Below are 24,791 nucleotides of genomic sequence, written 5' to 3' on the forward strand. Positions count from 1 at the left end.
GGAGGGGGGCACAGTGTGCTGGGGGGAGGGGGGCTTTCCTTCTTTACTGCTCGGGGTAATTTTCACTCTAAAGTTGACATTATCTACAGAAAGATTGTCTTTTCATGTAAGTGTCACCTCAGCTGTCTTCCACCCGGGCTTTCTCTCCTTTTTGCATGTTCCCCCAAAGGCAATGTAACAAGGTAACAAGTAAAGATGTGTCCAATATGACAGTATGCAGGGGAAATGAGACCTTGAAATGTGAGCCTCAGTGAAGATAATGGAGACATGGAGGCACCTCCTTAGAAGGTTTTAATCTCCCAAGAGCTGCTTGTTATGAAATTCTCTGCTATGTTGCAGCATAGCCTGGGGAACCTTCATTTTAAGGCTGACAGAAAAGGTTGCCTGACTTGGCCATTGAATCAGAGAACATGTAGAAAATAAATACTTAATTTTTTTTTTTTTACCATGGACCCAGCTCCAGGTCTTTCGGGAAAGTAAGACATGATATACTAATATGGAATCTTTGACGTGACAAACTGCTTTTCTGATTTGCTTTGGTTTGTATGAAGACAAGGCCTCATTATGTAGCCTAGGCTGGCATGATACTTGTTATGTAGACCAGGCTGGCCTTGAACTCAGAGATCCCCCACACCATGCCTCACAAGTGCTAGGATTAAAAGATGTGTACTGCTCACAATCATCTATAGTGGGGTCTGATGCCCTCTGCTGGCATGCAGGTATACATGCAGAGAGCATTCAGACATTAAATAAGTAAATAAATCTTTTAAAAAACTTAAACTGGGCATGGTAGTGCACACCTTTAAAAATAAAAGAAACAGAGAGAGAGGAAGGAAGGAAGGAAGGAAGGAAGGAAGGAAGGAAGGAAGGAAGGAAGGAAGGAAGGAAGGAAGGAAAAAGGTGTCACACCCAGAAGCTTAGCCACTCTTGCCCATCCGTCATAGTCACTGTAAACCTGAATGGGTGAGCAAGGCAAAGACCTTTGCAAACAAACTCAATATGGCCGGGACCTGGGATTGTTTCCTTCCCTCCAGATTGTAGGTCCAGTCAAACACAAGGAGATGCAGTACACATTCTGGAATTGCTTTCTTCTCTTTTTCTTTTTTTAAAGATTTCTGTTTTTGATGATTTATTTACTTATTTTTAATTTGCTTTGATGGTTTTCCTGCATGCATGTCTGTGTGAGAGCGATGGATTTGCTGGAACTGGAGTTATAGACAGTTGTGAGCTACCATGCAGGTGCTGGGAATTGAACCTGGGTCCTCTGGTAGACCAGCCAGTGCTCTTAACCACTGAGCCATCTCTCCAACCCCTAGAATCACTTTTTTTATTTTATTGGATATTTTTTACTTACATGTCAAATGTTATTCCCTTTCCCGGTTTCCCGGACATAACCCCCCTATCCCATCCCCTTCTCCTTCTTCTATAAGGGTGTTCCCCTCCCCATCTACCCTCTTTTCCCATCCCCCATATTCCCCTGCACTGGGGGTTCCAGCCTTGGCAGGACCAAGGGCTTCTCCTTCCAATGGTGCTCAACAAGGCCATCCTCTGCTACATATGCAGCTGGAGCCATGGGTCAGTCCATGTATATGGAATTACTTTCTAATGGCATGTATTAGTTAAACTTGTGTAAACACTGGTTGTCTTGTATCCTTTTACTATGGCCTGAGCCTCCAGCTAGAAATGAAGACTAGGAGTCTATTCTTTTCAAAGTAGATTTTCCAAGTAATTATTATGGCCATGAGCCTACAGCACCTGCACAGAGCTGCAGTCACTGAAGGGGTCAGTATTTGTGCATTCCAGAGTATACTTGGAAGAATTCAAAGCCACAGAGATCACAATCATGGTCGTCACTACCACAGCAGTCCAAAATCCAAGGACCTGTGTTCAGCTGCCTATAGACACTCGTGAGTTGAACAGAAGAAAATCCTTGTGACTCTGTTTAGAGCACAGATCCAAAAATTGACTCTAAGTAGCAAAATGTAGCTGAGCGTGCGCTGACCGCTCTTCTAGATCTGACTCGTTCCAGTGTGAACAGGTGTAGCGCTCATCCAACCACATCACCACAACAACGGGGCCACGAGATTCAGTTTACTAAGGGCTCCAATCACTGGGTCTTATCTGTGCTCATCCATGTGTTGGGGGATATACTAGAAAGGTAGGCCAGACTCTTTGTCAACGTGTTCTTCCTCTCACTGAGGTCTCAGTGCTGGCTGGTAAGTGTGTGTCTGCAGAGTCAAAGCAATCAATGGGTTTGTGTAGTCAGCAAGGAGGACTCTCACTATTTCAGAAAAGCCTTCTGCATCAGCTGGTGTCTACATGGTCAGGCCTTAGCTACGGAGTTTTAGTTAAGAGAAGGTAGCACACCATAGGGATGTAGTCAGTTACTGTAGTGGTTCCCCGGCAGGCCCAAAGCCCTGCCTTTTGTTCCTCAGGATGGCATTAAACAGCCTGTGGAGGTACAAAGTTAAGATCTCAGCTTTTGGGAGGTTGGTGTGTGAAGATCATAAGTTTAAGGTCATCCTTGTTTATATATTGAGTTTATGTGCAATCTAATGTAATGGTCTCTTGAAAACTCTTTCCAAAAAGGGGGAGTTAGAGACCTGGCTACCATGGATAGCAGAGTTCATGGAGGTGGACTAAAGAGGGGGAAATGCTTCCAAGGACTAGTGTAGCCACTCCCTCCCCTCAGTCAGGTTCAGTGCTGCCTGCCTAGGCATTTACTGCAGCCAACTGACACCCAGGAGCAGCGTGTAGAGGCACACTCCATTAACTAGGCGAAGAATCTGGCCTCTTTTTCTGCCAGTTCCTGTTGAAGGCTTATCTGGGGCTGTTCATCTGATGGAAAATTTCATTGTATGATAGCTAGTTAAAATGACTTGGATACTGTCCCATTACTTGGGACATGTAGATACCAATCTCCTCCCAATATGGTGATCAGAAGCACTCGAGAAAGAGACAGCTGGCCACGGAAAGATACGGCAGAGGAAGTCTAGCCTTTCATAGTAACCAGCATTCCTGAAAAGATTTAAATTGGAGGCAGCTCCCATTTTTGAACAGGGATTAAAGCAGAGTACTTCTCACACAAGTTATTTCCATCAGGTAATTTGCTCACAGTGACAGGAAAGATATATATATCCTCAGATGAAAAGGAAGCGGGACAGACACCAAAGTAGCGAATGAGTTACCGTATGTTCTGCATGCACTGTATAGATAGTACTGTGCTCAAGCAAAGCATGGAAAGTAAGCAACAGTTCTGTGCTGGCCTGCAGTCATCCAAACACCCACTGTAGACTCCCTCACTCAGTGCTATACCTCAACGCTGAGCATTTGCTAGATATCAGAGAACAGTTCTGAAGTGGCCAGCCTTTTTCTAGTGACTTTTATTGTCTTTGTTTCTGTTTTTTTGTTTTTGTTTTTGTTTTTGTTTTGTTTTGTTTGTTTGTTTGTTTGTTTGTTTGTTTTTTGATATTCAGAACATTTACAGGCAGGCCTTGTGAGATTTTTGGTGTCCTAATGCAAAGAATTGAGAGCACAGGGAGTCCAGGAACTGGACTGTGTTCATGTGGCTCTAAGGAGATCTGGATGCTGGCCCACCAGGGCCCGTGTTCTCATGCGTAGTTCCATGACCCTTCTGTTGAACCATATGCATCATCACAGTCCATGTCATGTGTGTCAAGTGGAGGCTGAATCCTTGGTTTCCTGAAGCCCCATGCTGAATTATGAAACTGCACTTGGAGTGATGTGAGCAAATGTTTATGCTCAGGACAATTATTAGTTTCTTTTTTATTTTCTTACCATGAAGCTGCCATGACTGTGTCTATTGTAACTGTGTTCCCAGTGCCTGGAATTTTGAGAGATCTTTCCAAGAAGCATGCCAAGTCCCAAGAAGACACCAGGGAAACCTTGTCAAAGGAACAAACAAGAAGGAAGGAACCATCTGCAAATCCAATGGTCAGGATGAATTATGAACAGCAGTGATAGGCTATACCCTGGGCTATATGCAAAAACTGTGGAGTGGTTTAGAAGAGTTTTAAAATAGTTTAGGCTCTCAATTCATAGTTTGCCAGTAGAAATTCAGTGCCAGTGCCAGTAGAATTTTCAGATGAGTTCAAAAGTAAAATGGTTGTCACTGAATACTACGAATCACAGGAAATATAATGCTGACCTTGTATGGGCCAACATGGCTTTGTCTGTAGAGAGAAATGGGTGGGTCACTCTCTATTGACCTTCTCCCGGATGTGGATGGTGCAGATAGCTGGCTCTGAGGAATTCTAAAGGGGACTTGGAGAGCGTCAAAAGCCTCAAGAACGAGGCTGAAATTGGAGTTAGAGAGCAGCATCCTGGTCAGGAGCAACTGGAGGATCGCTTCTCGGCCTTTTGGCTAAGATCAAGTGTAGGAGCAACTGGAGGTGGAGATGGGTAGGTAGAATAATAAGATACAGATGAAGAAGAGGAGGAGGAGGGGGAGGAAGAGGGAGAGGAAGGAGGAGGGAATCTGGAATATACCAGGATGAACAAGGAAATATGTGGAGGTTTCTAGGGTGACTTTTATGTTATTATTACAATTATGTGTATGCACCTGAGTGGGTTTCTGTGGACCCTGTACATGGAAAAGCCCACAGAAGACAGAAGACTTGGGCAGATGCCTTGGAAGGGCAGTTCCAGGCCATTGTGACCCTAAACGTGGTCCTCTGCATAAGCAGTAAGTGCTGTAAATGTGGAGCTAAATTTAGACTCACATTTTCTTGTTCTTTTAAAGACATTTATTTTTATTTTTAGTGCATGAATAGTTTGCCTGTGCAGTCAGTATGACTGCATTAATAAATTCTGAGTCACCAGTAATACATCGGTGATGTATTAAAGAAAGAAATTAAAGCATTTCCTCCACTACAATCTAACCAAGAGCAAGGTCAGATTTGACTGTTCTACTTCATGTTCTCACTGACTTCTGTCCTCTGTCTGTTATGTGAGTCTGAATATTTAACTGCCTGAAGGCTGTCTTACAAATCTGTCCCTGCATCTGTCCCTATGTATGTCTGCTTGTTGTGTGACTGTGTGTGTTTGTCCCTAACAAAGGGCTTTGGTCTGTTTTTATTGAATAGCACAAATAAAAAGCATCATATAGGGAAGGAATGAGGGATATTTCACAGAATTTTGTTTTGTTTGTTGTTTTCAAGGCATGGTTTCACTGTGTAGCCCTGGCTCTTGATGTCCTGGAACTCAGTCTGTAGACCAGGCTGGCCTCACATTCGCAGAGATCTGTCCGTCTCTGCCTCCACAGTGTCAAAATTAGAGGTGTGAGGGGTTGGGGATTTAGCTCAGTGGTAGAGCGCTTGCCTAGCAAGCGCAAGGCCCTGGGTTCAGTCCCCAGCTCCGAAAAAAAAAAAAAATTAGAGGTGTGAGCCACCACTGCCCAGCTGTTATATTTGTTTTTAAGGATACATTTTGTAAGCATTTTCTTTTTTTTTTTTTTTTTTTTTTTTTGGTTCTTTTTTTCGGAGCTGGGGACCGAACCCAGGGCCTTGTGCTTCCTAGGCAAGCGCTCTACCACTGAGCTAAATCCTCAACCCCGCATTTTCTTTTTTAAAAGGCAATGACTCAAATCTTTTACATTTCAGCCTAAAACAATTTCAGTTTTTAAAACACACACATTCCTTTTAAAGTCATATCTTTGTGTTTTGTCTTTCAAGATAGGGTTTCCCTGTGTAGCCCTGGCTGTCCTAGAACTCGCTCTGTAGACTAGGCTGGCCTCAAACTCAGATATCTGACTGCCTCTGTCTCCTGAGTGCTGGGATCAAGGGTGGGTGCCACCATGCCAGTCCCATACCACCATATCATTATTTCTATAATGCAAAGTGCTTTTCCACCTCAAAAGTGATAATTGCTCCTATGTGGTTTTGTAGTTTTGTTTCTTTGGTTACTTTACTGAACTTGTGCTGTCACTATTAGCTGTCACTGGTGGCTACGGAGGTTTCTAGAGGGTACGGGGCTATGAACTGACACAGTTTTAACTGCCTAGAACTATGTTTCCAGATTTTTGTCATGGCTCTCTTTCTGCATTGTGAGGTAGCTGGAGCACAGCACAGCTAGTTACAATTCTACTTGGCATGTATCCATCCTCAAAGGGAACCACAGAACAAATATTGCATGCCATCATTCTCATGTTACTCCAGGGGAAAGGACCCCTTTCTTTTTTTTTTTTTTTTTTTTATCGTGTCAAGCCAGGAGAGGAAGAGAGGAAGAGAGAGAGAGAGAGAGAGAGAGAGAGAGAGAGAGAGAGAGAGAAAGAGTGGAAGAGCGGAAGGAAGAGTGAGAGTGAGGAAAAAGAGTGAGAGAGGACCCCTTTCTTAAGAGTTTTTAAACACACACACACACACACACACACACACACACACACACACACAACTTAATAGATGGACACCTGTCAGATGCAATAGTAAAAATACTCTTGGGTAGAGGCTTTGAAAGAACCACATCTCAGTCTGGCTCCCTTGCAGCTGTGTAGAGGATTAGAGTTTGGTCTGGTGCTATCTATGTATTGTGATGATAAATTCTATATCCACCAGTCTAGGCCTATGAGTGACTTCTCCTGTTTACAAGCTTTTGCTGTGCAAACCTTCTTTCTTGACTTAAAACTATTAGTTAAATAAAATTGCCTACGGACAATTACTGGAGGGATTAGAGGTAGGTGGGTTTGAAGTGACCGGTGAGCTCATGGCCAGGAGAAATAGCAAGTATCCTGGATACACACCTCTAGGGAGGTAGCCAGGCCAGCTATTAGAAGAGTAGATTAGGGGTACCCCCCCATAATTGTCAAGGCCAAATAAAGTCACCTTAGCCTGAGTCTCATTTATTTGTATGCTAGAAGGGGATAAGCTTAAAGTGGTTCTATTAACACAGCTGCCTTAAAGGTTTTCCTTTCCATGATCTGACTGATCCTTTGTAATCCAACCAAGGACCTAAACTGCAGTGAATAGTGCCAGGTGAGGCTAACACAACACGAAGTCGCTCTTGAATAAATGCCTGCTGTGTTATATATCCTTTGGTCGGTTTCCAGAATCCTGAAGTACAAAGATGTACCCCAGAGGGCAGAACTGTTGGCGGACTATTTTCTCATGGTCAATGATATCCCTCCATAAATCATGGTCCTTTGAGTGTTGCTGGTCTGTGAGTGAGTATCATGAGAGTTTGTATTGGAGACTCCATGGCATGAATTGTAACTCAAATTGGTTCTGGGTTTTAGCTCATCATGTATATGGGCTTAGAGCGATCATCATAAGTGATGGGGCACTGGTGGCAGTTGAGTGGCAGTTGTCAATTGCTCAGTTTCCCTTCTTTCGTGCTCCTCACTGGATCTCTGCTTTCATTGAGGAAACTTCATCAGTTACCCAAGCTAGGCTTCAGAGCGCAGCCACACACCCGAGCCTGTGGTATGAGGTAGGTGCCGCTCTTTAGGAAGATCATCAGCCCCAGCATCCGTGATTCTCTCTTGCTCTGTGTCTTCCTCAGTGCTCAGGAAAGCTGTGCTATAAAAGGAATTTTTACTCCGAGAAGAAGAGTTCTGAGTCTGTGAACAAGTATGATCAACATTTCACTGTGTGAGGTAGAAATCCTCTCTTTCGGCTATTTCCGGTTGAGTTTGACTATGCAAATGTGAAAACATTCGTTACAGTCTGTTTTCTTGAATGGTGGAAGGAAAGACCCTTAGCAACTGGTGCCTTAAGCAAAAGGGCGTTTTTCAAAGGGCAGCCTGAGGCTACGCAGTGTATGGTAGGCCTCCTCCTTCTTCTCATAAACAATATCTCCTCCTAGGATTCAGCATTATGTAGTTGATGATCTGAAAGTGTTGGAGATAAATCCTCTAGGAAAAGATCATGACTTTTCTAGTGAAGTATTTTATCCTTGCTTCCTTTCTACTGCCAGGGCTTCTCCTACCCATTCAGTGTTGAGGAAGAGAACCAAACCATGTCACTAGATTAAGTGACACAGTCCTTCTAATGTCTCTGTTTCTGTGATTGTTGGAACCCTGGGAGGAATCGCAAAGTTGTGAGTATGCCAGAATTCTTCAGTGGGGAAAATGTAGATGCTAAGCTAGGTGTGTCACCCTTACTGGAACTCTGAAGGGACACTTAATTGTACTGTAAAGGATAGTTAATGTGTTGAAAAACAAAATTGATTGTCTAGCTCCAGTTCTTGGCAGGAACTGCATTCACCTTGGGTTTATGTAAGTTGTGTCCTTGAAGAATGCTGGGCTCTTGTGCTCTCTCTGACTCATGATTCTGAATGGATATGTGAGGCAGTTGCATGTTTCCTTGGGTGATATTCCTATTTGTACACAGCAGCTGCTTTTAACAACTTCCTCAACTACATGAAGAGTATGTCAATCATATTCTTCATGAATTTTATACATTTCAGCTCATCCAGTGTGTACTTCATATGTTCCTCGGCAGTGTTACTTATTGCCCATGTTCCTAGACCAAAACGAAGATGCTCAGGTCATGAACTTGAATGACAAAGGTGAACAGCACGAATGAGTGCGCATGGGCCAATGCTACTCTTAGATTCTGAAAGGACCTTACGATGCAATTACAGAGCATTTACCTTACAGCAGAAGGCTTAGAATTTCTGGGAAGTAGTCCAATCTGCAGATGATGCCCTTCCATTGAAAGTAGCCTCCACTGCCAGGCATGGTGGTGCACGTGTTTCATCCCAGCTATGCAGAAAGACCATGTCTCAAAACAAAGTTTGCTTTTTATTTGAAAATTTATGTAAGTCTCTTCTCACATCCGTGATTAATGGGACAATGGAGACTATTTTGTTCATTCATTTGTTTGTTTGTTTGTCCTGAGACTGGTCTTTCTACATAGCTTTGACTGTCCAGAAAATAAACTATATAAACCGGGCTGTCCTCGAACTTAAGGAGCTCTGTCTTCCCTGCCTTTGCTGGGATTAAATCAAACCAAATCATGCCTCTTCATCTACCTTGTGACTCATTAATTAACATTAATCAATATTCTGGTTGTTTATGTTTCATGATTAGGGGACACCACTTATGTAATATACTTTATTTTGATGACAAAGAAGTCAGAAAGAGGGGGTTGGGGATTTGGCTCAGTGGTAGAGCGCTTGCCTGCAAGCGCAAGGCCCTTGTTCCCCTTTCGGTCCCCAGCTCCAAAAAAAAGGAAAAAAAAAAAAAGAAGTCAGAAAGAGTGAACATATGAAACTGTGAAAACTAAACAATTATTTTATATAGAAATTGGAAAGAAAAACATTACTTATTAAGTAAAAAAAATTGTTTTCACCGGAAAACTTTTCTTCTATCTCTTAATATCTATTTGAATGGGTCCTCATATCAAAGATAAAATGAATATCACCATGACTATTTCCTCTGCAAACAGTGTGCTGGGTTGGGGCTCCTCATTCACTAATGCATGTGCAGAAGGTTCTGTCATCTTGACCTCTGTGAGTGAAGTCATATCTCAAGGTCAACAGCTTCAGTAAGAGTGATACAGAAATCCCTGATGTGCTTGATCACATGGAAATGACAGGGTGGGCAGAACCATGGTACAAGAAGAACAAAGAGACAATAGAAACCACTGAGCTCTACTTCTTCTAATGCTGACAGATCTACACATGGTTACCCTGAGAACAAAGTGTGCTATCATCCATCCTCTTGAATGGTCCATTTCCTTCATAGAAACTAGCCATCAAGTTGGAAACCCTTTCAATTGTGGCATCACTCTATGAGCAATACGTCCACTGGGGTGGTTTGGAAATGAGAAGGTGCTCACAACTTAGATTTGTTTAACAGGTAGGGAGAATGGCAGAATGCCTTCCTGCAACAGGGTGCAGTTCGTGGTGGCCTTTTGCCTTGAGCATTTGTTCGTTTTAAGTAATGCGTGCCCAGGCTGGCCTCAGTCAAGGCCTGAGAATGGCCTTGAGTCTGACTCAACTGCCTCTACCACACAAGTGCTGGAGTTATAGGCACCCATCAGCTTCACCAGTTTGTTTTAAAGCCTTCAGCTACAAGGCCGTGGCTTTTATCTCTCATCATCTTCCTCTTGCTCGCCTTTGCCCATTTTTCTTTCCAGAGGTGTGGCACAGCAGCCCAGTCCACACTTCCATCCACTCGTGTCTACATTAAGAAGCAAGGTAGCGTGACATAGTGGTGCTACCCACCCACCAGCAGAATCAGGTGGATCTATGAGTTTGAAATGAGCCTGGTCTACAGAGTAAGTTCCAGGACAGTCAGGTCTGTTTCAGAAAACAAAGGAACAAACAAACAAAAAAAACAGGGCTTCCTTATTGGGTCATAAGCATCATTTTCCAACCTCTGCTTCCTCCTAGATTTCCCAGCGTTTCCAAGAAATTATATTATATTATACAATGTAAGAGTATCTTTTATTTTATGTGTATTTTATTCTTTGAAAGGCAGTTTCCTTTGTGGGTGGAGCTCAGTGGGCAACTCCTACTGATGGATCCCTGGCAGCCTACTAAATTTTGGATCACCACATTCACTATGATCAAATAAATCAGAGAAGCATTTCTCAAAATTGTTTTCCTTCTAATTCTGAAATTGTGTTCTTGTAGTTATAAATGGATCTGGGGATACACTCTTTAGGAAAAGTGTTTCTCTTGTCCACTCGTTTTCTCTGTGACAGCATGAACCTAGGTGACCAAGGAGTGAGCCACTGTTCTGTTTTGTTTTCATAAATCATCAAGAGAAAGCCAGACACCGGTGTGGTGAACAAAATGGCCTGATCTTCATGATGTTTTGTTTTGTTTTAACCATTGGAGAAGAATGCCAACAAATGGGGCAGTTTAAAGCATCACTTAGGGGTTGGGGATTTAGCTCAGTGGTAGAGGCCCTGGGTTTGGTCCCCAGCTCCAAAAAAAGAAAAGAAAAAAAAATCCCTCACTTATGGAAGACTTATCTTCTCTTTCAGTCCTGAGACCCTGACTCAGAGTTCCTGTGGGGAAGGAGGGTGGGAGGGGTTCTATGACAGGAAACAACCCTGCTTCAGTTTGGTAGGAATTTTAAGACCCAAGAAAAGCTGAGGTTAGGGTTCAGTGAGCTCCTGTGGCTTCAGCTAGTGCAGGTAGGAACAGTGAGCCGCTTTCTTCTGACTTTCTTCCACGTATCCAAGTTGGTGACTGGGAAGTTATCAGCATAAAGACTAATGAGGAAGTTCCAGGGACGTAGAGCATCCCCATTTTGGACACTGGCAGAGGATCCCAGGTACATACAGGCCACACCGTCTTCTTGAGTGGATGAAAGAATAGAAAAGGTCTCTGAGGACAAGGAGATGGGTGTGCAGGCTAGAGCTCACTTCTTTCAACAGTGATGGTGAGCAGTGCTGCCTGTGGTTGGCGCAGCTTTGCTTCTAGCTGTAATGTCAAGATGACCTTTGCCAGAATACACACCTCTCCCGCCTCTGCTACTGCCGACCCTACAAGCCTTTGGATATTTGGTCATTGTTAGCTGTAACTCTCCTTGGGACTGTGCCCGTGGTGTGTTGTGCTCATCTGAGGTTGTTGACATAGAAGGCACAGTTCTCTCAGGGAACTTACACAAACCTGGGGAAAAAGATCTCACAGCAGATCCTCCCCCACTCTCTCCTTAGAGCAAGCACCTTCATGGTCCTCTCTTCCCTGCTTAGTCCCACTTGGGAGGGTAAGCCCAGGGTGGAGGAAGACTGGCTGCTTACTTGGGCTCATGCAGGAGATTTGGTGTCCTATGAAGTCTATAACCAGAGGAAAGATGAAGTTGATCAGTGTGGTTCATTGTGGCATCACACACTGTAGGGAGGGCTGGGGAGCCTTGGTCTCTCCTGACTGTTTTGTAGAAGTGAAGCAAGTGGAGGAGTGGGAACCTCAAAGCATGCCCAGTGCTAAAAATCTTGGTGGGTAATTGCATCCCAAGCCTGTTCTGTCAGGTGATGCTTCTACTTTGGGATATACTCAGTACATAAGTAAGGACAAGGGCAGAGCGTGTGAGCTCATTTGCATCCTGTGTTCTTCACCCTGGGCTGACTTGGAGGGTCCATGACAGGAGGGAGGGAAGAAGCCCAAAGCCCATCTTGTTGTAGACTATGGGATCTAATGTATGAGGAGGTATCTAGACACTTAGGCTCAGCTTTGGCCCTGTCACAGGCTGGTTTGAGAGTTATTTAAAACCACTTCCATGTTCTTAAACCTGAGGGCATGGACATGGGGTTTGTACTTCTTCTATGATCTGTCTCACGTTGGTCTAACAATCATGTCTGAACCCTACTTTCTTTGTTGAATCACCATTTCCGGTCTGTCTGTAGTCTGTCTCTCCTCTAACCATTCTGGGACTTTGGTGTTACAGGACAGTTCAGACATCTCACTTTTGGGGCAGGGGGCATTAGTTTCTAATCTAAGAAGTCTGTTTCTCCCAAATGTCTTTTCCCTGGAGCTTTTCAGAAGGACCACAGTTCTCTCTTGCATTCACCTCACTGTGCAGCTGAGTTCTGGCCTACTGTTCATAGGCCATATCTGTACATTTAACACATGGAGTCTGCCGTCTGTAAACTCAGGAGCTCTTGCTTTTGAGTAGCGTGTCTCACAGAGACCCAGGAGCCATCCACACCCTGACACTCTTCAGTCATATTTCTCCTGACTACTCTTTACCCAGCAGCCTCTTCATCCTGTTCCTTCTACTCTTGGTCCTCTCTGCTGGTTCTGTGTAATCTATGGAGGACTAGAGATCTCATTGGCCTGCTACTCTGTTTCTGGTCCTGAATCCTGGGCCAGACTATCCACAGGAGTTTACCTAATGTGATTCCCCAGCCTCAGTTCTGAGTGTTATAGGTCTTTGTATGTACCTCCCTGTGAGTTATTACCTCCCTCCGAAAAACAGGCCCACTCTATTACAAAACTTACCACACAGACGCAGCATCAAGGGTAATGATAATCGATGTAATTCTTAGAGACAGCATAACCAGAAAAATAGGTATTTGAGTCTTCATTGGTCATGCGATTCCTTTTTCTTGGGTAACAGTTGAAAGGCTGCTCTGGTGAGCAACTGAGAATCAAGGAGAGCTGAACAGAGAGGAGCTTAGTGACCAGAGTCAGTTGGATGCCCTCTCCCTGGGGTGAGACACAACATAGATACAGAACAAACAGTACAATCAAATACCACTGGAGAAGTTTCCCAAACCCTGATGATAGCAAGGTGGAAGTCAGAAGGAGTCCTTTACCAAGGTGGTCAACTTGGTCCTTTCAAGAAATAGCTGGGGCTGGAGCAGTGGCTTAGTGGTTAAGAGCACTGATTGCTCTTCCAGAGGTCATGAGTTCAAATCCCAGCAACCACATGGTGGTTCACAACCACTTGTAATGGGATTCGATGCCCTCTTCTGGTGTGTCTGAAGGCAGCAACAGTATACCTAAATATATAATTAATTAATCTGAGAGAGAGAGAGAGAGAGAGAGAGAGAGAGAGAGAGAGAGATAGCCAACACTGGTGATATATTTGAACAAAAATACCTAACTTGACTCTTTGTCCCAACTCCGAATTCTGTGTATGCAGCCCCTAATGTTCAGCCCTACTGCATATGTGAAGAAGTCTGTAAGAAGAGGTGAGTGGAGATAGTACCTGCCCACACAAGTTTGCTTCACTGCCCGTTACTTTTCTACTGCTGTGATGACCATGACCAAGGCAACTTATACAAGAGTTTATTGGAGGCTTACCCAAGCAGAGGGTGAGCCCATGGTCATCACAGCAGAAAGATCATCAGGAGGCAGGCAGACACAGCACTAGAACAGTAGACAAGAAAATAGGAAGCAGAGAGAGCTAACTGGGAATGAACCTAGCCTTCTGGAATCTCAAAGCTTGCCGCCGGTGACACATCTCCTCAAATAAGGCCTCACTTCCTAATCCTTTTCAAATAGTTTCACCATTTGGAGTCCAAGTATTCAAATACATGAGCCTATAGGGGCTATTCTTGTTCAAACCACCACATTCACCTGTCACCTGCTTGGCCTTGGGTGTGACACTATTTGGACTTGGTAGTAGGTGTGGCCCTGTTGGAGTAGGTGTGTCTCTATGAGCTTTAAGGCCCTCGTCCTAGCTGCCTGGAAGCAGTATTCTGCTAACAGCCTTCAGAGGAAGATGTAGAATCTCAGTTCATCTAGCATCATACCTATTTGGATGCTGCCATGCTCCCATCTTGATGATAATGGATTGAACCTCTGAACTTGTAAGCCAGTCCCAATTAAATGTCCTTTATAAGACTTGCCTTGGTCATGGTGTCTGCTCACAGCAGTAAAACCCTAAGACATCACCATTCTTGGCTTTGTCAAAAAGTCACCCTTCTTGAGTATTGAGTAACCACAGATCTTCAGCCTTTCTCATTTGCACATCCATTTCAGTTTCACCTGGGAAGCCTCATCCACACTCATCCCCCTAGGACCATCAATTAACCAAGAGAACCTCCTGTCAGTGGGTATAGCAAAAAGAACTAAGAGGCCATGATGGCTGCAGACCAGTCCACAGTGTGGTGAGTACTCTGTTTCTGGGAGGCTCCATCTCCCCCTCTGTGATGGTTGGGAGTTCTTACCATCATCTGTGACCCTCCCTAGTGACCAAAGCTTGCTTGGGAGGCTCCAGCCCCACCCACTGTCTCAGTACAGACTAAGTACCACCAACATGCCTGCTTGGCCAACAACCCCAGTGAGGGCCCTGCACACTGGGATTAGGACATAAGCCCACAATCTGCCCAATGAGATTGGTGTGCTCATTAGGCTATCTTCCTGCCTGTTGTACAGGCAAAGACTGCATATACATGAAGCCACAGTCCTGGCCAAGAGTCCATGACACAAGCAGGCTCTGGTTCCTCCTCTGCAAGGATAAAAGCTGCCTACCCACAATGCTTCAGCTATACCCATTGGCGTGGTGAGCATGTGTATATTCTATCGGGGAGATTCCAGCCCGACATATTGCCTCGCAAACTCATCACAGCCTGGGAGGCTCCTGCCTGTGGCCTTGGTAAGTACTGAAGCCAAGGAAGTTACAATCCCCTCTCCTTGAGCCGATGTAGGTTGTGTGACTGAGTGGTTCAGTCCTGCCTTTCACTTTGGCAAGGCAGCAGACTTGCGATGCATCAGGGACACCGAGCAAATGTAAAACCCATGGGCATAAAAGATGGTGAAGCATTCCATACTAAAAGCACGGAAGTATTTCCAATGAAATCATTGCAGGAAAGAAAATTCCTTAATGAGGGAAAGTGACACCAATCAAGATAAAGCACCGTAGAACACCAACAGAAGAGATGAGAGCAGAAAAGAAAGTCCCATCTTGCTATCTTTAGTAAAGTGTCATGGTTCGATGGACCAAACACTTCCCACCCAAGCCTGTCAACCTGAGTCTGAGACCCAGAATATACAGAGAAGGACACTACTTATTCCTAAAAGTTGTTCTCTGATCTTCACATACCTACCAGGACATGCATATAGACACACACACACATACCATATACACAGAATTTTACACACACACACACACACACACACACACACACACACACATACATCTCTCGACACAAGAAAGTCTTTTGATAAATTTCAATGTCCCTTCTTGATAAATATTCTGAAGAAACTTGATAAAGGGACAGGAGAGACGGCCCCACACTAAGAGCACTACCTACTCTCCTTGACCACAGGGTTCAATAGTCAGAGCTGGCACAGAACCATAGAGCCATGGTGATTCACAACCTTCTGTAACTCCAGTCTAAGAGATCTTGGGAAATGCACACACATGATGTGCAGATATACACACAGGCAAAACACCCATCTACATATAATAACAAAAAACATAGAAAAAAAACTTGGTAGAAGGCGCATGTCTCAATCTGTGTGCCTGGACTGGTAAAATGTCTCCGTCAGTAAAGATGCTTGCTACTCAGACCAGGAAACCTGAATTCTATCTATTCTATCCCATCCATGGAATCCACCTAAACATGGAAAGCACCCACTCCATAATTCTCAACGCTGAAGAGAGAAATTGAAGATAGGATTGTACAAGATGGAGAGAATTCTTGTGCACACAGGTCTGAAGAATCGAACGTGAAAAATATCTATCTTGTCAATGGCCGCATACAGATAGATTCAACGCCATCCAAACCAAAATGCCACATTCATCACAGAAATAGGAAAAATATCCACTTAAAAATGTATTTGGTGGGCATGGTGGCACACACCTTTAATCCCAGCACTCTCAAGGCAGAGGCAGTCCTATCTCTGTGAGTTCAAGGCCAGCCTGGTCTTCAAAGGGATTCCAAGATAGCCCCTATCTCAAAAAAAAAAAATCCCACTACTCAAAAATGTATTTGGAAGTGCAAAAGAACTCAGAGAGCCAAATAACCCTGAGCAAAGACTATTGCTAGACCTATCAGCATAGCTGATTTCAAGTTATACTGTAGCACCACAGGAATAGAGCCAGCACGGAGCTGGCACAGAACCACAGATGGAGAACAGCAGCCCCAAGCATTGACCCGCCCGGCTACAGCTGCCTGATGATTGCCAAAAATACCTATGGGAGGGAAACAGTCTTGTTAACAGATGATGCTGGGGAAACTGGATTTCTCCAAATAGAAGAATGAAGTTAGATCCTTATTTCTCCATGTGCGTAGAAATAAACTGCACATGGCTAAAAGTCTGAAGCTGCTATAGGAAAACGCGGGGGGTGGGGGGGGGGAACTCTTTAAGACGTAGTTATAGGTAAGTACTTTCTGATTAGGACTCTGAAGTGGAAACTCATGAAGGTGAGAAGCTGGGTGGTGGCGGCACAGGCCTTTAATCCCAGCACTTGGGAAGCAGAGGCAGGCAGGTCTCTGTGAGTTCAAGGTCAGCCTACTCTACAGAGCTAGTTCTAGGACAGCCACAGCCACACAAAGAAACCCATGTTTGTCTAACAATGGGGAGATATTAAATTTATAAAGTCAAAAACGACACTAAATCTCAGAACTGAGCTTAGAAGTCTTGGGAGCCATGCATTTACATTATCTGTTCTCCAGCTGTGTGAACTAAACACACAGATGCTGTAACCATCGTAACACTAAACCTGCCCACTTTCATTCAGAGCGCACCATAGGCTTCACTGGGACAGCTACTACAGTAGGCTAGGCAATCCTCTTCCTACTAAATACACAGAATTGACAGGCTCTGTGCTTCGGCAGAAGCTCCAGTCTTCCGCATCACACTCACCTGGGCCCCAAGTACTGCCTTTCTCCCATCTCAGTTCCTATGCCCTGAAGGAAGAACTCATGCCCACCTTAGAGACCGGAGGGGGGTGTGTGTGTGGGGGGTTGGTTTGTCCTTGCTACTGTCACTGTGCTTTCTTTTGCTATTTGTGGGACTCTAGCACGGAGCCACAACTGCAGCTACAAAAGTTACCTAGGCTGGCCTCAAACATGCAGTCCTCCTGCTTCCACCCCTGAATAGCTGGAACCTGTGGGAATTTTACAAGGATCGAATGAGAAGGAAGCCTGGCAAGCTCCATGTACCCAAAATAAGAAGGTGGCAGCTCCCCTGTTCCAGGTGGCTAGTGAGAGAGAGAGAGAGAGAGAGAGAGAGAGAGAGAGAGAGAGAGAGAGAAATCCCCAAATCCCCAATCAGGTCTTTGGTCGAATTCACACATCACTTCTTAACTAATTCCAGGGGATGGAGTGCTCTGCTGCCCTGTATGGGTTGGGACCTTCTTGTCAGATGCCAGTGCAAAAAGGTCAACCACAGAGGGATGGGCAGCTCCAGGCTCCCTGCTGTGGCTTGGATGCCAGTCTGGTGCAAATGGGATTTGAGTAAGCGACCTAAGCTGCCTCTGAGCCTTGACATTCTTGGGAGCTTTCCAGAAAATCTGGACTCTGAGCATCCTCGAAGGAAAGAAACACACACACACACACACACACACACACACACACACACACACATTTCACTTCTAACTTCCATCCAGAGAGGCTGGAAGAGCTGCAGCTAACCCCTCCAAGAGCACCGGAGCAAAGTAGAAGTGGGTGTAAACTTTCCACCCAAGAAAAGGAAATGCCTTCGAAGGCTCTGTAAATTAAGGTTGAGTGGGTGTCTCCCCCAACCTTTTCTTAGTCTTCATCCTTGGCAATGTCTGGAGGGAGAAAGTAGGCAGTGGATGGACCCAATAGCCTCTCAGTCTGAAGTATTCAGACTTGCTTAGTGAAAGCCCACCACATCATGGATTGAATTAGTACTAGGTGATTCTAATTTTGTTTTTCCAAAAAAGGTTTAGTGATACAGATCTGGGAGAGAAAATGCTTTTGTTTTTGTTTTGTTTTCTGAAAAGTACAGAAAAGCATGTCCAACAAATACCCACTGATGTTAGTTAGCACATCAACATTAGCAAAGTCACTTCCAAACGCTGTCAACCACCCATTTCAGATTAAGGATCCGAGTCTGCGTGGACATTAAAGAGATACTCTACTTCTTGCTTCTCCTTGCTCTCCTGTGTCCACACCCCCATTCTATGCTCTTTGGATTACTTTAAATCCTCAAGCACAGTCAAGACATGTTTTGTGATTGACTTATTTTAGTTTGATTTTGTTTTTGTGTAAGTCCAAGGTGCTTTGATAGTTAGTGTTTTATTCACATTTCCCCAGAGGTTACTGTATCAAGGAATACTGTTGCTACATCTGTGTGTAATGAAATTCACCTGTAACCCCAGCACTTGAGCCTCCCCTGCCCCCACCCCAGGCAGGAATATTAAGGTTACCTTCAAGAAACCTAGTATTATATGATAGTTAATTCGATGTAGTTTATTTAACACGGGATGGACCCAATCCTACAGTTTTTCCTCAGTCTCTCCTATAACAAATACAATGCTAAGATTCTAAGTGTCCTCTGATGAGTGATTGACCTGCGATCTATTCAGACAGTTTGGGGATCTCAATCCCAACAAGGGATTCTGTGGCTTAGCCCAGCCCTGAAGGAGTGTGTCCAACTCCAGAATCTTTGCAAAGCTGGGTGTGCTTCAGGCAGTGCTCATATTTTTTTTTTTCACTTTAGGTATTGGGGATTGTAAATTGGGTCTTCTGCTCTATACTAGGTGAACGCTTTCATCGAGTTATTTTAAGATAGAGCCTTAAATAATTGTCACACAGACCCTCCTGCCCCAGATCTCAATTCTGTACCATTAACCCGTCATGAACGTGAATTTCGAGGCACGGTTGGGATCCTTTCCGTGCCTTTGAGACGCGCTGCCCTCAGGCTGGATGTTCACAGATGGAGCAAGTATAGGTCCAGGCGGCCGCGCGGCTGCAAGCGCCGATTGGTCAGGCCGGCCAGGCCCCGCCCCCGAGACGCGGCGGCCAATGAGCGCGCCGAGGACTGGCGGGCGAGCACGCGGGCGGCAGCGGAGTTTTTCCGACGCCGCGGCCTGTGCAGCTGAGTCCGGAACGAAGTGCGACGCGCGGGTCTCCTCAGAGCCATGTCTAGGCGGGAATCCGCAGCCAACGCTTCCTCCTCGGGCGTTGCTTCCCGGAGAAGCTCGACCGGGTCCCGGGGCGCCGAACGGACGGCGACGGAGGAGGGGAACCGGAGAGGCCGGGTCGGTAGCAGGGGTGCGGGCGGCGGCTGGAGAGAGCCCGCGGGTGCCGCCGAGGCTACGGCCGCCAGCCGCCGTGAACCGCCGCTCTGCTTCGGGGTGAAGAACGATGTGGTGGGCGCGGTGATAGGTGAGCGCGGGCGGCGCCCAGACTCGCTGCGTGACGGGGTAGCGGCGTCGGGGTTACAGCAGCGCGGGGCGCGGTTCTTTGGCGGGCAGGGGCGTGTGCGGGAGAGAACCTCCTGGAAGACTCGTGCAGCATCCGTGGTAAAGGTCTTTCCGGTTTCCCCGCAGAGGAGCAGTAGCTCGATGCCGCGGTCGGGCCAGCACCCTCTAGGTCGTTTTCGAGGATCAAGGGTGCAGTAGAGAACAAGTCAGAACCTCAGCTTTATCTCTGTTTAACTCTGTTAGGTTTAACTTGAGGTAAATTTAACTGCGAAAAGCAGTATGCGAGAGTTTTAGATGTGCAATGTTCAACTTTTCTGAGATGCAATTTACAACGACGGGCATGTTTCCCTCAGTTGGCGTCACTTCTTAGTTTCAGTTATAGTTTTTTTAGTGTTTAGGGTCCGTGAAATTAATGTATTTAGTTCTAAACGCCTGCTTGGTGGCATATTTAATCGTATGTTTTAAGGCTGGTTACTAGAATAGATTCCGTTTCCAAGGTTCATACCCCCAACCCCAAATCTGAATGAAATGCCCAGTATTTGAACGGGAAGCTCGCCAGAGAACCAATAGGTTTGTGACAGAAATTAGACCTGCTGCAAGAAACAGTGAGGGCTAGGCGTTGGAATATACACGACTCTTGGTCATGCATGCTACTGTTTGTTTATTTGATTGATTGATTGATTCTTATTCTGGGTATTGAACCCAGGGCATCCCAAATAATAAGGGGCACCCTGAGCTACATCCCTAGCCTTGCAACCTAGATTGTTTATTTTAGTGTGTGTTGAAATACGGCAATCTTTATTTTCTCCTCTACTTTTCTTCTCCCACCCGCCCCCTTCCTTCTTACCTCTCTCTTTTCCTTTCTGTTGGTGCTCAGGATTGAACCCGAACGTCATAAAAGTTAAGTCTATGCTTTACCCCCAATCTGCTACCCAGCCCCACCTTACTTTTAAACTTAAAAATAGGGGCTGAAGAGATGGCTCAGTGGTTAAGAGCACGGACTGCTCTTCCAGAGGTTCTGAGTTCAATTCCCAGCACCCACATGGTGACTCAAAAACACCTCTGATGGGATCTGATGACAGCTACAGTGTACTCATATAAATAAACTTTTTTTTTTTTTGGTTCTTTTTTTCGGAGCTGGGGACCGAACCCAGTAAATAAACTTTTAAAAAATTAAAAATAAGCATATAGTGCAGAATTAGTTATAAATGGAAGATTGTGTCCCAGCTCTTCTTCCGTGACTAGAGCTGTACCATTTCTCAACTCATTTCTCCTTGGTCTTGTGCCTCCACATCACCACTCTGTGCTGCTGCTGCTGGAGTTACTTGCTTTGGATCCTCAAGTGGAATCAGGACATTATAGTGTTTTGTGATTGACTTACCGTGATTAGCATAATGTCCTCAAATTGTCATCTGTTTCCTAGTGTCTGACAGAATTTCCTTTTAGAGACTGATCGTTGGTTCTTTTTTTATTGGTTATTTAATTTATATTTCAAATGTTATTCCCCCTTCCTGATTTCCCCTTCATGAATGCCCTCTCCCATCCCCCTCCCTAAACATTAGTTCTTTACTATACAGCTCTTTCTGTTTATCCATTGTGCTCTTGATGCTGACTGAGTTGCTTCCAGGCTTTTACTTTGATGCACAGTGCTTCTGTGGACCCAGCAGTGCAGGTCTTCCCAGCATGCTTCTGGCTCCTTTTACGTGTGTTCTCTGTCATGTCAATGCTGAATTAGTTTGTAGGGTTTTTAATTGTTATTTTTTCTAATCACACCAGTAGTTCACAGGCTACCAATTAGACAAAGTCCTTACTAAAACACATGCATTTGTCTTAAATAAAGTCTTTCTAGAGGTGCTGGTATGGGTCTATGGCATGCATAGAACCCTTGGTTCATTTCTAAGTACTGCAAATTATCTTTTAAAAAGAGAACAGTGAAGTTGGATGTGGTGATATAGGTCTTTAGCACCACCGCCCCCACCCCCAAAGGTAGAAGCTGGCCAAGTCTATAGAGAACACTCTGGGCAGCTTAGAACTATATATGGAGACCTCGTTTTTAAAAATAGCAAAAAATACTTTTTTTAAAAAAAAAAAGAGGCAATCTTTTTGTAGTTGAAGTCTGGGTTAGACTGTTTAGAAATGTCGAGCACCTTATAGACTTAAATGTTTCTGAAAAATGCTTGCTCAAGTCCCTCATCTTTTGAATTTTTTATCAGAGTTTTTATCACAGTCAGCGAGCACACTAGGGTCTTAGGCATGCTACTGAGACAAGTGCTATACCATCTTCATCTTCATCTTCCCTTGTCTACTTTAAAAAAAAAAAAAGAATTATTTAGCTAGATGTGGTGGCCCAGTGACTGAACTGCCAGCACTTAGGAGGTAGAGGCACAGAATTGCCTTGGGTTTAAGGCCAGTGTGGGATGTATTCTGAGTTCAAGCCTAGGCTGTCATTGTCTCACACACACACACACACACACACACACACACACACACACACACCTGGATTTTGTTATTGTTAAAAGTGGCTTTATATTGTCTTCTATACAATTTGGATCCGATTTTTGTATGTGTTGGAATAGAATCTTTCAGTCTCCATATTGGTAAAGGAAGCTTCTTCCTACTCATACAAGTGTGAGATGGAACCCCCATCCAAAACAGAAAGTGTTTGCTATACCCTAAAACCTGGAATGATTTGAGGAAGAGCTACACAAAGTCCTTTGAGGAAAGTACATAGACCCCTTTTATTAATTTTAGTTCATAATCATATTTTTTTATTTTTAAAAACAGGTCGTGGTGGGTCAAAAATTAGAGAAATCCAAAATACAACGAACACTAGAATACAGGTAAGTCATCCGTGTTCCTCCTAAGGAGCACCTGCCTTGCACCTGCTTGGTGCTTAGCATGGGGCTTAGCATGGGGCCTAGCATGGGGCTACAGTGCATGGCCCGATCTCTGCACAGGAATGTTCACCAGCATTTGCCTGAGTTCTTTTCTAGGTGTAGTGTTTGTGACTCTTGGAAGTAAAAACTAAATCTTTAAATACAATCTCCATTTAAGAATGATAACTTGGGCCGGACAGATGGCTCAGCGGTTAAGAGCACTTATTCTTGCAGAGGACCTAGGTTTGCTTCTCAGCACCCACACAGGAGCTCACAGCCAACCTCTAACTTCAGTTTCAGGGGCTCTTGTGCCCTCCCTGGGCACCAGGCACAAACCTTTTAAAACCAAACCTAAAATACAAATAAAACAACAACGAAAAGCTCTGTAAGGGGAGTCGGAGGAAGGAAATGGTAGAGGGATGTGATCAAGGTACGGTATAAAGGCACACTGTGAACGTGGCCAATGACAGAAAGACAGTAAGAGCCAGAGGGCCAGGACGTCTCATCTGCTGGGAGAGTGTGTCTCCTGGAGCGGACAGGTAAGCTGCACCCATCACATCTCAACAGCATAGCCAGCTAACAAATCTGAACAACAGCCAGTAGCCATGCCAACATGGGAAGAGGACACCTCAAGGGGTGCTCACTCTACCCTAGATGCAGAGCTGCAGGCAATTAATTCCCAAGAGGGAAAATGAGCCTTCCCCTGAACTGAAAACACACACATACACACACACACACACACACACACACACACACGCAACACTGAAGGGTCTCAGTAGGTCTCTTTCTCTGTGTCTGTCTCTCTGTCTATCTCTCTGTGATAATTATAATTTTTTTTTTTTGGTTTTTTTTTTCGGAGCTGGGGACCGAACCCAGGGCCTTGTGCTTCCTAGGTAAGCGCTCTACCACTGAGCTAAATCCCCAGCCCCGATAATTATAATTTTAAAAAGGTCATGAATTGAGAGGGAGTAACGGAGTCCAAAGAAAGAGTTAGAGAAAGAAGAGGGAAAGGGGAAATTATATAATTATATTTTAGTTTTAAAATATTGCAAATAAAAATATATTGTAAAAGTATGAAAATATCGAAAACAAATACATACTATTTTCAAGCCAGGTGTGGTGGCATATACCTTTAATCACAGCACTTAGGAGGCAGAGGTAGACAGATCTCTATGAGCTGTGAGTTCCAGGACAGACAGCCAGGGCTACACAGAGAAACCATGTCTCAAAAACCAAAGAAGTAACAACTGTAAACTAATTATATATACATACATATATGTGTTATATATATAAAATTTTAAATATAACAATATAGAGGCTCTTGCCTGTAAGGAGGCAGGAGGATCTTGAGTTCAAGGTCAGACTATCTGATAGACCAATTCTTTACCTTAAAAATAAGTAGTTTTTCTCTATGGAATATTCATCCTGCCCAGTCTCCCTGCTGAGTCTGTTATCTCAAACCTTAATCTGCTCCTATGTTCTTAATCTTACTGACAGTGAATGGTATTGTTAAACTCCCAGGCCAAGAAAATCACCCTTGTTTTCCACTGAGTCCTGTCTCTGTCCTGGACTTCTCCGGAGGAACGTCATTTTCCCTTCGTTGTCCACCTTCATCTTGTCTCCTCTAACTATTTCCCACCACAGTCAGAGGAATCTTCCTAAAATACAACTGTCCACTTCCCTTTTTGCTTAAGGATCTTTGGTGGTTTCCTAGGTTTTGATTTATTTGCTTATTTATTTGGGGTCCTGAGGATTGTTTTATTCCAAGCTACTATTCTTAACACAGAACTACATACCAATCCTCTGTTTTCTTTGTTATACTTATTTACATGTGTTTGCATGAATGTGTATTAGTACACTAGCCACACATGGAGGTCATAGGACGATATTCAGGAGTCCATTTTCTTTCAGCATGGCTTGAATGAGAACTCAGGTTCTAACTCAGGTCGCCAGGCTTGGCGGCAGCACCTTAACCCACGGTGGTGTCTCATCAACCCACCCCTTTTATTCTTGAGCCAAGAATATGACAGCCTTAGGGAGTTTGAGGCTTCTGCCCACCTTTCTGTGTAGATATCTTTCCCTCCTCCCAGCATCATACAGTCTGTTTTATCACTTTAACTCAGACTCTGTCCATATCTGTAAGCCCTGGAGTCGAC

At 44.5% G+C, this 24,791-nt stretch overlaps 1 protein-coding gene across 3 annotated transcripts in view; it reads left to right on the forward strand.

The window, feature by feature from the left end:
- The first annotated feature begins 18,783 nt into the window (after positions 1-18,783).
- The window catches only part of Ddx43 (DEAD-box helicase 43), a 37,618-nt gene continuing 31,610 nt past the window's right edge, over positions 18,784-24,791 (forward strand). For 2 of the 3 annotated variants that reach the window (XM_063266139.1, XM_063266138.1), the window contains exons 1-2: positions 18,784-19,721; positions 22,544-22,599. In XM_063266139.1, the coding sequence (XP_063122209.1) occupies positions 19,475-19,721; positions 22,544-22,599 (303 nt within the window). In that variant the 5' untranslated portion in view covers positions 18,784-19,474. The remainder of the gene's footprint in view (positions 19,722-22,543; positions 22,600-24,791) is intronic. The other variant, NM_001427633.1, reaches the window with a different exon arrangement.

The sequence above is a fragment of the Rattus norvegicus genome, chromosome 8, assembly GCF_036323735.1.
Source record: "Rattus norvegicus strain BN/NHsdMcwi chromosome 8, GRCr8, whole genome shotgun sequence".
NCBI lineage: Eukaryota > Metazoa > Chordata > Mammalia > Rodentia > Muridae > Rattus > Rattus norvegicus.